The sequence below is a fragment of the Sarcophilus harrisii genome, chromosome 1 (genome assembly GCF_902635505.1).
Source record: "Sarcophilus harrisii chromosome 1, mSarHar1.11, whole genome shotgun sequence".
In the NCBI taxonomy this organism is placed as follows: domain Eukaryota; kingdom Metazoa; phylum Chordata; class Mammalia; order Dasyuromorphia; family Dasyuridae; genus Sarcophilus; species Sarcophilus harrisii.
In genome coordinates, this window is record NC_045426.1 from 590,157,118 (window position 1) to 590,173,822 (window position 16,705).

General features: G+C 32.4%; 1 protein-coding gene across 2 annotated transcripts in view; it reads right to left on the minus strand.

Moving 5' to 3' along the window:
* ANGPT1 (angiopoietin 1) overlaps positions 1 to 16,705 on the minus strand; it is a 331,085-nt gene that overhangs the window by 54,751 nt on the left and 259,629 nt on the right. For both annotated transcript variants that reach the window (XM_031947117.1, XM_031947116.1), the window contains exon 6: positions 13,406 to 13,507. In XM_031947117.1, the coding sequence (XP_031802977.1) occupies positions 13,406 to 13,507 (102 nt within the window). The remainder of the gene's footprint in view (positions 1 to 13,405; positions 13,508 to 16,705) is intronic.

Consider the following 16,705-nt stretch of genomic DNA (forward strand, 5'->3'; position numbering starts at 1 on the left):
TTTCACATCAAGCATGGAAATTAGGTAATATTATCTCATTTTATTGACAAGGCTACTGAGGCAGGCAGTGGTTAAGTTACCTGCCCCAAAATCATACAATTAGTGACTGAGATTGGACTAGTCCACTATACTATCTAACTGCATATTTAATGGCAACATATGTCTAAACCAGCTGATGTGTTTGAATGTGTGCCAAGGCTGAGTTGTTCCAGGGATCAATTATAATTTCAAAAAAGATTTCAGAAAAGAGATTGACTCTGCTGTGGCAATCTAGTCAATCAATTCTTTTAGAACCTTCAGAGACAAGTTAAAAGGCAAATTTTTGTTGATGAAGGCAAAACTTTGTTGATAAATGACAATAAGAAGAAAGCAAAACTCTCTCAAAGTATACTCTGAAAAAGATCACTGCTGCTGATTAATTGCTGCCTGTCCTTCATAGATGTAGTAAGTAATGACACAGGAAGAGCTTTGAGAGGCTAAGGAAGCACAATAGAGGACCTATCCATCATCATAAGCTCTCATTTGAAACTCTATATTGAGCTCTGTTTTTTTCATATTTTGATAACATGGTTCTAATACTTTGAAGGCATTTATTTATTTATTTATAGAGCATTCGTTTCCAATAACTGAGGAATAAACGAGAAATTGATCTTCTCTCCAGCCTCTGAAATTGTCCCCTCAAACTTAAGAATCATAGATTTTATTGTAGTAGCATAGCTACAGGTGTACTATCAAAAGAAGATAGAGCAGATTTCGCTTGAATATGAAATAATTGATATATTTTTAAAATATTCAAACAAGGTTATTTTCCTGTGGAAATTAAGGACATTATTAATGTAAATATAATTAATATTTGTGTTAATGATTAATATAAAATCTACTTTACTTGAATTTCTTATTAACTTTTTTTTTTAACTATAATTGAACTGGGGAAATGCAAAGAGATAATTCTGGGGCAATCATATTAGCCTTTACTATATCAACACAACCTATCACAAGGAAGAAAAGAAACACTGGATTCCAAGAATTTATAATTTTTTCTTCGCTGAAGTGAGCTTCTTTCATCAAAGAAAGTGGAAAACAGGATTGTCAATATTATTTGGCAAATGACTATCTACAATCATTCTGCTATATTCCAAAATACATTGGGTTTTGGATTGTATGATACTAAATGTCCTATGCCACAATCAGACATATAGTCGAATCCTTCCATCTATATTCTCTAACATCAGTGTGTAGACAATACCCAGAGATGCAAAGTCCTGATACCATTTCTTTCTCTACGAGCTAAATAAGTTTAGCAATCTCTTATACTTCACAAAGACAGACAAGCAATACAAACTTGTTCTATACTTTTTCTTAGTCTTGTCATCTTGCCCTGCCCTCTTTTCTTTAGTCAACTAAGCCAGATTTAGAGAGATACCAAATGTGAGAATATGTCTGCTTATCCAAAGCAAAGAATGATGAAGTGTTAAGTATTAGGTCATACATTTCCATGCTGTTGAAAGCCCTGTGTCAATAAAGTCTTTGGCCTTCCCAAGGGAAAAAGGCAATGGTCTCCAGGAAGCCACAGAAATGGAATAACATTAGTGTCATTCTTCACAGAGATTTCATCCACATTTCTGCATGCAAGGATGTGTCCTCCCCTTGAATCGAGATAAATATCTCTTCCTAAGCAGTCTGCCTTCCTGACTAAATATAAAGGATGAAGAAACTGAATGGAAAGTGATGACATTCACTTTTTAGAGGCCAAATTCTATTACAACTATCTTTTTCCATCCCTTTCCCCCCTAAACCTCCCAGGCTGACAGAAGATGTGTGATTCCACACCTGCTACATTGTTGGACCCTGAACATTTGTCTACACTGAGTCAAAGAAAATGTGAAAGATAAGCCAGGGTGAGAATTCATTAATAACCAAATTCAGTGATGTAGAAACAAAGATTTTGGAATAAAGTAGGGAAAAAAAGAACTCATTAGAGCATTAAGAATTTTTTTCACATGCAAAATCATCATTGTCAAATCATAAAATGTCATGTTGAAAAGGAACTTTATTTAGAGAACATTTATTCCAAAAGCCCTTTCTATAGATAAGGAAATAATTTCCCTATCAAACTATTTGTTTACTGTGGTATAGCTTATTCAGTGAATTCATTAGTTTTCCTCCCACCACTGTTCATTTAATTTATATTTCTGATTTGTTAAGATGACCTTTTCAAAAGGATTACTGAAGAATAGTTTCATTTTTAAAAGGTTCTTTTAAATTAAATCTATAAATTACATAAACTCTAAGTTACTTATTAACATTTATCATTATTCAAATGGAATGCATTTGATAGACTGCTAATACAACTGGAATTCTTAAGTAAGGGCAAAGAAGGGTTACTGAGTTTATTTGATTGAATCTGGCTATATATGTTTGTCACAGATGTGGGAGTAATGATCCAAAAACTTTATTCTATATAAAGATTCAAAAAAAGGTTTCTTAATAACTTTAATGTGGGTAATAGTATATGTACTAGATAAGTAAAACATTACTTATAGTTTATATATTTATAAGTTGTTTATATCTTTATAGTGTTTATATATTTAGTATATATAATATGTTTAGTATTACCTATAGATATAGATAAATAAGTATCTATATCTATATCTATATACGTGTGTGGAGAGGTATGTATCCCAACACACACACACACACACACACACACACACACACACACACACACAAATACAAACACAAAACATCTTATATGTTTACAAAACTTGGCTATACTAGAGTTGAGTATGTTCTTTTGACAAATGATCCACTCATAGTGGAATGAAGCATTTAAAATCAGAGGAACTGGATTAAAATGCTGATTGTGTTGCTCACTTCCTTAGAGGAAAATGCAATGGATCAAGTGTTGGGATTGAAATGAGGAAAACCTGAGTTCAAAGCTGGCTTTGACTCATTAGCTGTATAACTTTGGGAAAATTATTTAACCTCTGTCTATTTCAGTATTCTCATCTAAAAAATCAGGACTAATAACACCATAACATCAATCATTATTATTCTTATTCTTTCTGATCAGACGTTGAATAAGTAATTTCACTTATCTGTAATTTCACTTATCTGGACTTCACTTTCCTCATTGTTAAAATTAGGTTGTTAGACTATATTTTTATTTAATGTGCCTTTTGTCTCTAAATCTATGATCCTATTATTATCACATCAACAATGTACTGTTAATTTACTGAATTGTTATGTTTACTGCCCCAACTTTCTAAGGATTACAAAGCTAATAAATGTCTGAAACCAGAATTGAACTTAATGAGTTTTTTTTTTTTTGACTACAGAACCAGCCTCATTCTATTTACTGCACCACCAAGCTGCCCCATACAATGGCAAAATCAGGGATCATTGAAGTTTACAAGTATTATTATGATAAAATATAAAATAGAACTAATTGATTTATTTCTATACTCCAGGCCTCTCTATCTAGCCTTTTCAGTGATCCATAGACTCTCATGAAAAAAGTTGTGTATCGTAGCTGGGAACCCGTAGTAACCAGATAGTACTGGCCCTATTGGAAAGATCTAGATTCAAACATAATCTCTGAATGGATATTATACTAAATATATGAAAAGAGACAATCTCTTAGTGCCTCAAGCTAACTCTCTAAAATTGGAAGTTGCAGACTCCCTGTTGTGCAGGTCTAGTGGTAATTTGGCATTATTAAAATTTTATTTTACCATTGTAGATCTACTAAATGAGAATTTTCACACATTTAAATTAGTAGTTCTACAATAAAAAGGAAGAAAAAAAGAGAACCACCTACTATGCCCTACTTCACTCCAAATCCAAACCACTCTGAAATTATTTTTAGCTTATATCAGAAATGAAAGACAAGGAGAGAGCCAGAGTAAGAGTGAGAAAGTGAGAGCAAGAGATATAATCAGTGCATTGAGAGAACAAGAAATACATATCAAATATTTCCTTCACATTCCTTACCCTATGGGTCAGTAGATAAATTATGTTTTGATTTCATTTTTGAGAACCCTTATATATCTATTTTTCATTATATAGGCTCTTTTGTCCACTCTGAATATGTAAGATATGTTGATGCTTACAGTCAAAAACTAGGAAACATCAAATGCGGTTTCATGAAATTATTTCAGCTCATGATTCAGAATTTTGCAATAGATAGCTTTGGGTAATTGTGTCATTTATTTCAAAATGTTTTTTAAGTTCCCTAGGGAGATCAGATATACCTTTTACTTTTTAGTTTATTTCCTTTGAGCACCTAGCACAGAACTATGTATATATATCCAGTGTCCAATAAATGCAGAAGAGAAAAGAGGAGACAAGAGTAGAGAAGAGAACAGAAAAGAGAGAAGATAAAACACAGAAAAGAAAAGAGAGGAGAGAAGATAAGAGGAGAGGAACAAAGAAGACAGGAGAGGAAAGAAAAAAGAAACACAGAAGAGGAGAGAAGAAAATGGAAAAGAATAGATAAGTAGAAACAAAAGATTTTGAAAAGAAATGAAAGATAAAAAGATAAATATAGAGAAACTAGAGAAATTAGGAAGGAGGGAGGGAGGGGAGGAGAGAAGGAAGGAAGGAAGGAAGGAGAGAAAGAAGGAAAGAATGTGAGGACAGAAAGGAAAAAATATAAGACAATCATGTTAGTGAGTAATATATGTGGATATTATGCCATTACACTGTAATGACACTGTTTAGTTACCTGTAATACTGATATGAAAAGGTTTATTACTACGATTCAGTCACTACATTTATCATAGATGGCAAATTAACATTCAAGATCATTTTGCTCTGAATTACAATCAAAGTAAAAATGATGGAATTTTCAATTAATAATAACCCTAAAATAATAAATAATAAAAATAAAAATAAAATAATAACCCTAAAAACTAATACTAGTATAAAAATCAACAATAAAACTCTAGAGACCCACTTTTTACTCAAGAAATGTATTAATAGGAAGGGAAAAAAAATCACTTTTCATTAGCTTTGCCAAAACCTGGAGGAATATTCAATTTGCTTCATGTTGTTCCAAGTTCATAAAACAATTATCTCTGTTACTTTATTTTGCCTGATAATGCTCATAGGAAGTGTTGACTTTTTATAGATGAAACAAATTGAAACCAGACACACTTGGTATATCCTATGGGGTTCATCTTCTGTAAGATAAATAACTACAGAAAGCATCTAAGTTGGTCTGTTATAGAGCTTTATCTTTCCAGAGGTCACAAAGTAAAATTAGGCATTTTCACTCTCCTACTGCTTAGAAACTCAGCATAGGTGTATGAAAGTTTAGAGAAAAGCTCAAAATACTTTAAAAAAAATTCAAATACTTCAAAGTACGCTTGATATTCCCCTCATTTATCAATACATTCCCTGCTTAGTTGCAAATGGACTTTAATTTCTACAATTAAAACAACAAAAAATAACAAACCTCTAACTACACAGAATATGGACTTTACTATTAAAGTTTGGTGTCAATAAGAAACACTGTGCAAATAGGGTTTATTTATATTTGTGTTTATCTTCTTCATAGTGCAGAAGTCAATGCCAGGTAGTAAATTAGAGCCTTGTGGTATGATTATCACAATTCACAGAGTGGAAAGAGTCCTCCATGGTTTTTATCTATTCCAACTCCTACCAGAATTTAAAATCCTTTTAGAATATTCCTGAAACCAATAGGTATTCAAACTGCTTCAAGACTTCCAGTAATAAGGAAGCCAGAGTTTCCATTTTTCAAACAATCAGGAAGTGTTTCTTTGCATCAAGCCAAAATCTGCCTCCACCCAATGAAACTAGTTCTGTTCTCTGGGGACAAACAGAGCATGGATAATCCCTTTTCAACATGGCAGCCCTTCAAATATTTATATTCATCTGTCATCTTTTCTGTTCCCTGTTCCCAGATCTTATGTTCTACAGGCTAAGTATTCCATTTCATTCAACAGAACATCTTACATAGCATGGTCTCTATCCAATTACAATCCCCCTCTCATATGGTTAATGGCAATATTGTAAAAACAGATAGATAGGCAGATAGAGAATAGATAAAGATTAAATATTTATTAATCACTTACTATGTGCCAGGCACAATTCTACTAGCAGCAATTATTACTTTTACAATATACAAAATCATTACTTTTTTGGTCAGAATAAGTTGATAACCTATCCTTAATACCCTATTAAGAAAACAAACAAGCCAGGCAGACTGCTTGGCTTTGCAAATTGTAGGGGTATTGACTTTAATGAATCTGAAGTGATTCAAATCTCATCATGACAGAAACCAAGTAAAAGCAAAACCAGTGAAAGTGTTTTCTGGGCTAAGGCTAAACTTTACAATGTAAAAACTTTTAAAATGCCAGTGAGAACATCTATTTTTAGTGTGTGTGTGTTGGTAGGCTATTTATTTCCCTGGGAATGTGTAACTTTTATGAGAGGATCCTGGTTTTAGGACACATTAAAACATATCTGCTGTGACCTTCATGTTATATAGTTAAGGAAACTGAACAATGTAGGGATTAAGATTCTTGACCAAAGCTACAAAGTAGAAAGCAAAAATAAATAAATAAATAAAAAAGTGGAAAAGAAATCTAGATCCTCTGATTCCAAATCCAGAGCTATGTGATTAGAAGCATTCTTCTGCTATACTGATGGCCAAGCCAGGTAATCATTGCACTTTCCTTGAATTGCATTCTATCTCTTGGAGAATCTAGGTCAGTATTATAAAATTACAAAAATAATCTCCCCAATGCATAATCATAATCATTCCTTAGTTCAGGAAGCTTCATTTGCCCCCTAATTCTTTTAGGATAAAATATAAACTCCTTAGCTTGGCATTAAAAATTTTCCGGAGTCTAGTTCAAGTCCACCTTTCCAGGTTAAATGTATATTTATTCCTATCAAGCATTCTTCATTTCAGCCAAACCAGCCTATTTGCCATTATCTGATCTTAATCTGACATCTCTTACTTCTTTGCCTTTGTACAGGCTTTCATGTCTAAATTTCACTTCCTCTTCAGAGTTGCCTCTTCCAATCCCTGTTTCTATCAAGGTTTAGTCGAGGAACCTTCTCTCATAGGAAATATTTTTTCATTGCTTTTGTTGTTAATATTTTCTCCAATTAGTTCCATTTGTCCAGTATCTAATTACTTGATTACAAGTTATATACCTTTGAAAATAAGAGTTCTTTTTCACTTTGTCTTTTGATCTCTTGAGCCTATTACTGGTAAATGCTTAATAAAAGCTTGTTGAATTGGACTGAATTGAGATAAAAATACTCTGTAGATCTTTTTTTTTTAATTGAAAATACAAGCTTTTTTTTTTTCCTCAAAGAATGTACACCATAAACCTGAAGAATAGACAGTAAATTTTGCAATTAAGAGAAGTTGCTAAACTTTTGGGATAAGAATTCATTATTTAACAAAACCTTCTGGGAAAACTCGAAATTAGTATGGCAGAAATTAGGCATGGACTCACATTTAATACCATATACCAAGATTAGATCAAAATGAGTCTATGATTTAGGCATAAAGAATGAGATCATAAATAAATTAGAGGAACATAGGATAGTTTATCTCTCAGAATTGTGGAGGAGGAAGGAATTTGTGAAGAAGAACTAGAGATCATTATTGATCATAAAATAGAAAATTTTGATTACATCAAATTTAAAAATTCTTTGTACAAACAAAACTAATGTAATAGCATTAGAAAGGAAGCAATAAAATGGGAAAACATTTTTTCAGTTAAAGGTTCTGATAAAGACCTCATTTCCAAAATATATAGAGAATTGGCCCTAATTTATAAGAAATCAAGCCATTCTCCAAATGATAACTGGTCAAAGGATAAGAACAGAAAATTTTAAGATAATGAAATTGAAACTACCTCCACTCATATGAAAGAGTGTTCCAAATCACTATTGATTAGAGAAATGCAAATTAAGACAACTCTGAGATACTACTACACACCTGTCAAATTGGCTGAGATGACAGGAAAAAATAATGATGAATGTTGGCGGGGATGTGGGAAAATTGAGACATTGATGCATTGTTGGTGGAGTTGTGAATGAATCCAACCATTCTGGAGCAATTTGGAATTATGCCCAAAAAGTTATCAATCCAGCAGTGACACTACTAGGCTTATATACCAAAGAGATACTAAATAAGGGAAGAATGTTTGTGGCACCCCTTTTTGTAGCGGCTAGAAACTGGAAAATGAATGGATGCCCATCAATTGGAGAATGATTGGGTAAATTGTGGTATATGAATGCTATGGAATATTATTGCTCTGTAAGAAATGACCAGCAGGATGAATAGAGAGAGGCTTGGAAAGACTTAAATGAACTGGATGCTGAGTGAAATGAGCAGAACAAGGAGATCATTATATATTTCAACAACAATACTGTATGAGGATGTATTCTGATGGAAGTGGATTTCTTTGACAAAGAGAAGATCTAATTCAAGTCCAATTGATCAGTGATGGACAGAATCAGCTGCACCCAGAGAAAGAACACTGGGAAATGAGTATAAACTACATTTTTGTTTTTCTTCGCAGGTTACTTTTACCTTCTGAATCCAATTCTTCTTGTGCAATAAGAGAACTGTTTGGTTCTGCACATATATATTCTATCTAGGATATACTATAATTTATTTAACATGTATAAGACTGCCTGCCAACTAGGGGAGGGGATGGAAGGAAGGAAGGGAAAAATCAGAGCAGAAGTGAGTGCAAGGGATAATGTTGTAAAAAATTACCCATGCATATGTTCTGTCAAAAAAAAAGTTACAATAAAAAATTTAAAAAAAAAGAGAAGTTGGTAAGACTGACGTTGAAAATTATTACATTTCTAGGCTGAGCTAATATGACAAAAATGACAATTCTACCTAAATTAATTTACTTATTCAGTGCCATACCAATCAAACCACCAAAAAATTACTTATAGAACCAGAAAAAAATAATAACAAAATTCATCTGAAGAGCAAAATGTTAAGAATTTTAAGGGAACTAATGAAAAAAAAATGCAAATGAGGTGGCCTAGCTGTACTAGACCTAAAACTATATTCTATAGCAGCTCTCATCAAAACTATTTAGTACTGGCTAAGAAATAGAGTAGTTGATGAGTGAAATATGTTAGGTTCACAAGACATAGTGGCCAATGATTATAGTAATCTAATGTTTGATAAACCCAGATATAATGGGTTGAAGCTTGAGTTGATGCACTGAGGTCCTAAGCACATGAGGCTAAATAGTAATTGGACCATACTCTATTAATATATATGCTTGGAGAAAGAATGGCCCTGCCCACTCTTTGTGCAAGTCCTGATATGTTGTATAGGAAATGACGTAGGGACGATTTTGGTGGGTGGAGGCAGAGGGTCAGGAAGAGAGGCAGAGAGAGACTGCTGGCTGGATTTGTGTCGCGGCTGCTCACATTGATATCGCCATCCCCCTTCATCTCCACAAAGAATAAAGATTGATGATTTTCCCTTAACCTGAATTCCTTACTCTGGCTGATTTTAAAATACGCGGTCATCACACCCAGACTTCAACTTCTGGACAAAAATTGTTGGAAAAATTAGAAAACAGTATGGCAGAAACTAGGCATTGACCAACATCTAACACCCTATACGGCACCTACCTAACAAGATAAGGTAAAAATGGATTCATGATTTAGATGTAAAAGGTAATACTATAAGCAATTGGGAGAATAAGGCATAGTCTATCTCTCAGATCTGAGGAGAAAGAAAAAAAAAATTATGGCCAGAGAAGAAATAGAAACATTATGCAATGAAAAATGGATAATTGTGAATATGTTAATTAAAAATATTTTGTACAAACAAAACCAATACAGGCAAGATTAGGAGGGAAGCAGAAAACTGGGGGAAAATTTTTACATCTAGAAGTTCTGATAAAGGCCTCATTTCTAAAATATATAGAGAATTGATTCAAATTTAGAATACAAGTCGTTTGCCAATTGATAAATGGCCAAAGGATATAATAAAAAATTAAAGACATTTCTAATCATATGAAAAAAGTGCTCAAAACTACTATTGATCAGAGAAATGCAAACTAGGACAACTCTAAGGTACCACTACACACCTTTCAGCTTGGCTAAGATAATGATAAATTTTGGAAGATGTGTGGGAAAACTGTGCCACTAATACTTTGTTGGTGGAGTTATGAACTTATCCAACCATTCTGAAGAGCAACATGGAACTATGCCCAAAGGACTATCAAAATGGGAATACCCTTTGATGCAGCAGTGTCTCTACTGGGATTGTATCCCGAAGAGATTGTTAAAAAATGGAAATGGACCCACATCTGCAAAACTGTTGTCAGCAGCCCTTTTTTTAGTGACAAGGAACTAGTAACTGTGTGGATGCTCATCAGTTAGAGAATGGCTGATTAAGTTATGATATATAAATGTAATGGCTTATTGTACTATAAGAAATGATCAACATGATGATTTTAGAAAGTCCTGGAGAGTCTTTCATGAACTGATGCTAAGTGAAGTGAGTAGAACCAAGAGAACATTGTACACAGCAAAATTATATGATGATCAGCTGTGAGGGACTAGTATTTTTTTCAACAATGAGGTGATTCAGGACAATGCCAATAGATTTGTGATGCCATTTGCATTCAGGAAAAGGACTATGAGGACTGAATGTGGATTACAACATAGAATTTTCACCTTTGTTGTTGTTTGCTTGCTTTTGTTTTAGTTTCTCATTTTTTTTCCTTTTTTTGATCTGATTTTTATTGTGCAGCATGATAAATGTGGAAATATGTTTAGAGAATTGCACCTATTTAACCTATCTTGGGTTACTTGTCAAAAAGAGGAAGGTTGGGGGGAGGGAGAAAAAATTGGAACACAAGGTTTTGCGAGGCTAAATGTTGAAAATTATCTTTGCATGCATTTTGAAAATAAAAAAGCTATTACTAAAAGTTGTTTTTTTTTTAAAGAAAATTATTACATTTCTTTCAGGCAAAAGCTCAATGCTGAAGGAAGGCTGTGATAGACCACTTGTTTTGATGTAATCAATTCAAGTTAAAACAAGGCCATCAATTCTTATAATAGAATAACATTTCTTCTCTCACTTCTGCACTAATGGCCTCAGCAATCAGAAACGTTACATTTCCTAAACATTCTAGAAATAATATATGTCTGAAATACTTTACAAGTTTTAGTATATTAAAAGAAAATAACTGTATGAAAATATTCCTTATCAAACAGAAGCTGATAGCCTTAAAAAGCTAAGACTCCAGTATAACTTAAACAACATTCCAATTATGAAAAATCATTTCCTAAAAATGAAGATTTTTGGTAAATACTTAAAAGATAAGGATCAATTCTATGCTTTACATGTCACTTTTCTTGTATATGTCTAGTTTGCCAAGACATTTAATATGATATGGTGTATAATTCCCTGCTTTGGAATGTCACCAATATTAAAAAGTATTTGTCTTAACAATGAGAAAAACAATTATAGGAATGTTATCCTCACTCTCTCCCATTTGTTGAGTGTTATCACTCTACTTTGATTCTAATCAGATTTACATATACATCTGTTCATGTATCTCTACATTCTAGATATCTTGATATCTCTACATTTACATTTGACATCTATGCACTTCTTATTCTCCATCCTTCAAATTCTAACTTAATAGCAAATGAAAATTTGTGCTAATGATGAAAGTTCAAAAACCTCACATAGCTCATAAATGGCTATTAAATGCTGAAGGAACTGAGAGTCACAACAAAAATGAGGAATATTTTAAGAGGGATATGTATAAGAAGAGAAAATGAAATAAGTTTTGATCAAATAAAGAAAATTATGTCTACAGCGTCTGTATTTTAGTGTTTGTGTTGGTATGTATGTATATGTGTGTATGCATGTGTGTGTATGTATGTGTGTATGTATATGATGTACTGTTATTCCACAAAATAAATTTACAAGTATACAGTCAAATGTCTTTTTGAATAATGGTTATTGCCTTCTGCTGTTCTATCAGCTTATTAATTATATCAAAAAATGGACTTAGTTCTCTTAGCACTATTATCTTTCTGAAGTAATAGAATGTGTTTAATAATCACTTCTAGAATTTTTCTGGCATTTTATGTGACATTCATCTATTTTTAAAACTTGTTTCTGCTGTTGTAGACCAGCACTTTTGTCCATTTACATTGGTAATATGCTATTTCTCACTTCTTAAAATTTCCCAAACACAGATGTGTTATGATCATTTTTATTTCACTATTCTAGAATATTTTTTCCTGAAAATGAGACTTGAAACAATTTCAAGTACTTAGTCCTTTCTTGAGTATTATCTCAGATAAATCTAGTACCCATTATGACTTAATTATGTTAGTTCTAATATTAATTATTTGAAACTCATTTTTCTTAATAGAGACAAAATAATAATAATTTTCCTAATAAATAACCTGATCCCATCAAAGTTCTCATTGTCTTTCCTTCCCTAAAAAAAGTCATATCTTGCTGTTCATATTCAAGAGCTTCTAATACCACAGGCAACAAAACATATTTCTTGAGCCCAATTTAATATTGATCTCAATAAATATATAATAAACATACTTGACTTGTTTTGAATAATCTTATCAAATTTTTCATGGAATTTCTCCATTTCACTATCTTGGTGCAAAACAACAATTATCTTCACAGTAGTCATTTTGCTTATGTTCAGTCATGAACAATGCAATGAGCTTGTATCAGTCTAAATTCCTTAAAGCTACTAGGAAACAATAACTCAAAATATTTCTATTGATGGTAAATGAACACCATCATCATCTATACATAAGCACAAAGATAAGCAAACTAATATAGGTATAATACCATCCCCATTCCTAAGCATGATCTATTGCCAAAAGTGTCCCCCATACAAGAAGGGATAAAATTTTAATTTGACAATTCCACATACATTTATTAAGTAATTACTATAATTTATAATTACTATGCAAGGCCCTAGACATTCAAAGAGAATTTTTTTAAATAGTCCCTGTTTTCAAGAGGCTTACAACTTAATAGCAAGATACACTTTGTATATGATATAAATTAAAAAGGGTTTCATTATTAAAAGAGGCTCAGTCTATGATGATTAGAAGTCTAAATGCAGTCAATATTCTACTAATTGGCTTAATATTTCATTTTGCTCAGGTATTGTTTCATATTAGGCACATATGAAATTTGTGTTATATTTGAGGGAAATGCCACTATCATAAACTTATCCTTCTACTACAAAGTTTCTGCAAAGTTGGCCTAAAATAATGGGGAAAATATTATTATTAGGTTTTATATTTTGAGGGTTGAACAGTGTAATACAAATAACTTGACAGTAAAACATTCCAAATTAGGATCAAGCATTTATCTTACCATTTTATATTCTTTCCAACCTCTTTGAAAATCCAGACTCCCATCTTCACGATGTTGTATTACTGTCCATCCTCCTCCTGTAAGCTCCATATTGCAAAATACCTACAAAAATAATAGGAAAATCATGGCACAGTAGTGTTGAATTGGTATCCACAGAAGATGAAAGATATATGGAATAGAAATTGTTTTGTAGTGAAAATCATTTAGGTTAGATCTCAACAATAAATGTCATAAGGCTTGCTACTTTACTACTTACTTGTGCTGCTTGACCCTTGATATTTCATCTAATTTCCTTGGGCTTTAGTATTCTTATTTATAACATGAATGTGTTGGATGAGACAATCATAGAATTATTTTTTTCTTTCAGTTCTTAGCTATGGAATTCTATGACAAAGACTTGACTTGACTTTCTTATTGACTACACTAGATGTGACCAATTGTAGAGGACATTTAATATCAAGACTGGTCAAAGTAATGCTAAATTAACTAAATGAATAGTAGTAATATAATTGAGAGTCTTAAATAAACATGAGATGAGACATAAGAAAAAATGAACATAAGATCATTGGACTTTAGAGATGGAAGGGACCTTAGACTTGATTCAGTTCCCCCATTTTAGAGATGAAGAAATTGAGACCTAGAAATATTAATCAACATGCCCAAGCTCACACAGTAAGTATCAGAAGAAGATTAAAACTCATCTTCTGATTACAAATTCATCATACTTTATAGTATACCATTCTATTAATCTTAATCTATAATTAATAGCCATATTGTATATATAATATATCTGTAATATATTTATTTATTAATAATGTATAATAATCAAAAACTTGTATATTTGTATATGTATATCTATATGTATGCATGCACACACAGAGAAAAGAAGTTAAAAAATTTCCTCTATTAAAGTTTTGAAATCACACACTAGAATAAGTCAAAATATAATTGTTGTTCTGATCCATCAAACACCAATTTGGCACATCAGATGACTTATTTCCAAACAGGAGGGAGGAATATGACCTGTTATGGTCCTTTTGACAGGGTCACACTTTCTTTCCCATGTGGAAAAGCTATGCTAACCTTCCACACACTTGTGTGTGCTTCAATTGTTCTAAAGGCCACAATATTTATTCATAAGTTGATGTATTTCCCCCCAGAGTTTTAGAGAGAAGGAAAACATATGTAACACATAATGGTCTTTGGAGAGCAATCTTTGTTTTCAGAATAGTGTGCATACAGCCGCTTGATAATTCAAGACCATCTATGGGGATGATAATTCCCTTGCTTTGCTGAATCAGCAAACTACTGGAACATTTCTGTGGAAGGCTAAAGGTGTGGGTGTGAAGCAATAGCAGTAGTTTGTGTGGACACACAGAATGTAAAGCTTCAATTCAGGGAAAAACCTCAAACTTTTCCCTAAGGCAATGAGTGGGGACCAAAAGAGGGGTAGGGCCCTCAAGTAAAACTGCCAATGTATTTACTGTGAAAGGGACAATTGATTTCTAGAGCCAGAAAGTCTTTAGATATCATCAGTTCTGACCCTTTTATTCTAAAGGCAAAGGAAATTAAAAAAAAAAAAAATTACAGGAAATGGCAATTAGGTGGCACATTGAATGGAGAATTGGGCTTGGAATCAGGAAGACTCATATTTGTGAATTCAAATCTGGGCTGAGACACTTATTAGCCATATGACCCTGGGCAAGTCACTTAACTATCTCACTTCCTAATCTGTAAAATGAATTGGAGAAGGAAATGGTAGATTACTCGAGTATCTTTTCCAAGAAAACCCCAAATGGGGTCAGGAAGTCTTACATGACTGAAACAACTAAACAAATAGTAGTAAAGAGAATAAAGACTAGATTTAGAGTTAAGAAGAGCTGGGTTCAGATCTCAGCTCTGTTATTTACTGATTAGCTGTATACACCAAGAGAAGTCCTCTTATACCCTTGTACTTCAGGTTCTTCACTGATATAATGAGAAAGTGGGACTAGGGGGCTTCTAAGGTCTCTTTTCTCTCTAAATCTACCGTTATATAAGGGTCATACAGGTAACTTGACTTGCCTAGTATCATACAGCAAGCTAGTAGTAAAAATGGGGGTAGAACCTTCCCTCTTCCCTCTCCCCACCTTATCTCTCTCTGTCTCTCTCTGTCTCTTTCTCTGTGTCTCTCTGCCTCTCTCTCTTTTTCTTTCTTTTTTTCTTCCATTCCAATTTATGTAACCTATGTTTTAGGAAAACTGGAATAGTTTGTTATTTCCCATTCATTGTTTGTCCCATGACCAAATTATTGTTGTGAAATATGCAGTCACTTCACCTCACAAATCATAGATCTGGATTGATGAAAATATCTTAGTTTCACTGGGTATTTGAACTATCATATAAAAAATGTTTTTAAAATTGCAGAGGAACAAATGAAATTTTCTGGTTTGTGCTCAACTTTTTTAAGTAACTCAAAACTCGGATAGATTTCTATTTCAAAGAGATGCAATTTTTCTAAAATATATATATGGAAGCAGGAATGGAATTGATTGCTGCCAATGTATCTGTCTTTGACACAAAAATTAATCATATCTAGTCATTACTCCCTATAACTATCAACAAATTTGTCTAGTTTATCTCTACTAAATATTGAACTTTCCTGCTTTGACATCTTTGTTCACATCACTGTCTCAGTTTTGAATAGTCCCTTCCTATTTAAATTTTCATCCCCTGTAGACTTTCTAAAATGCAACCTAAACAATGAAATTTTCTAGGCATTTTCTGTTCCTTCTCTGAACTTTTATAACAATTTGTTTATATGACATATATACTACTTATTAAATATTTTCTTCTACTTCTTGTTATATAGTAAACACCAATAAATGATTTTCATTCTATTGTATTCTATTATTATAAGGTTCATGGCTTAGTTACTCTCAGTTGATTATGTATCTTGGGGGCAATGATCAACTTTTACTTTTTTTGCATTCTATGAAGTGCTTTGTATGTAGAAGGTATTTAATGATTTTTGGAATAAATTAAAAGGATCCAATAATGCACACATATAATTTTAGTGACTAAAACTTTTACTTCATTGGGACAGAATTACTGGCCTGCTTATATCTATAGTTTATATATATATATATATTGTTTTTTTCTTTACATTCTTTATTTCTTAAAAATTTTAAGACACAACCTACTAAAATAAATGCTTTTTATAAATTTCAAATATAAAAATATGTTTTCAAGGGACATGTCTTTACCCACCAGTCTAGCTGATTTAATCACAGGAACTAAGGAATAAACATGTAACAAAGT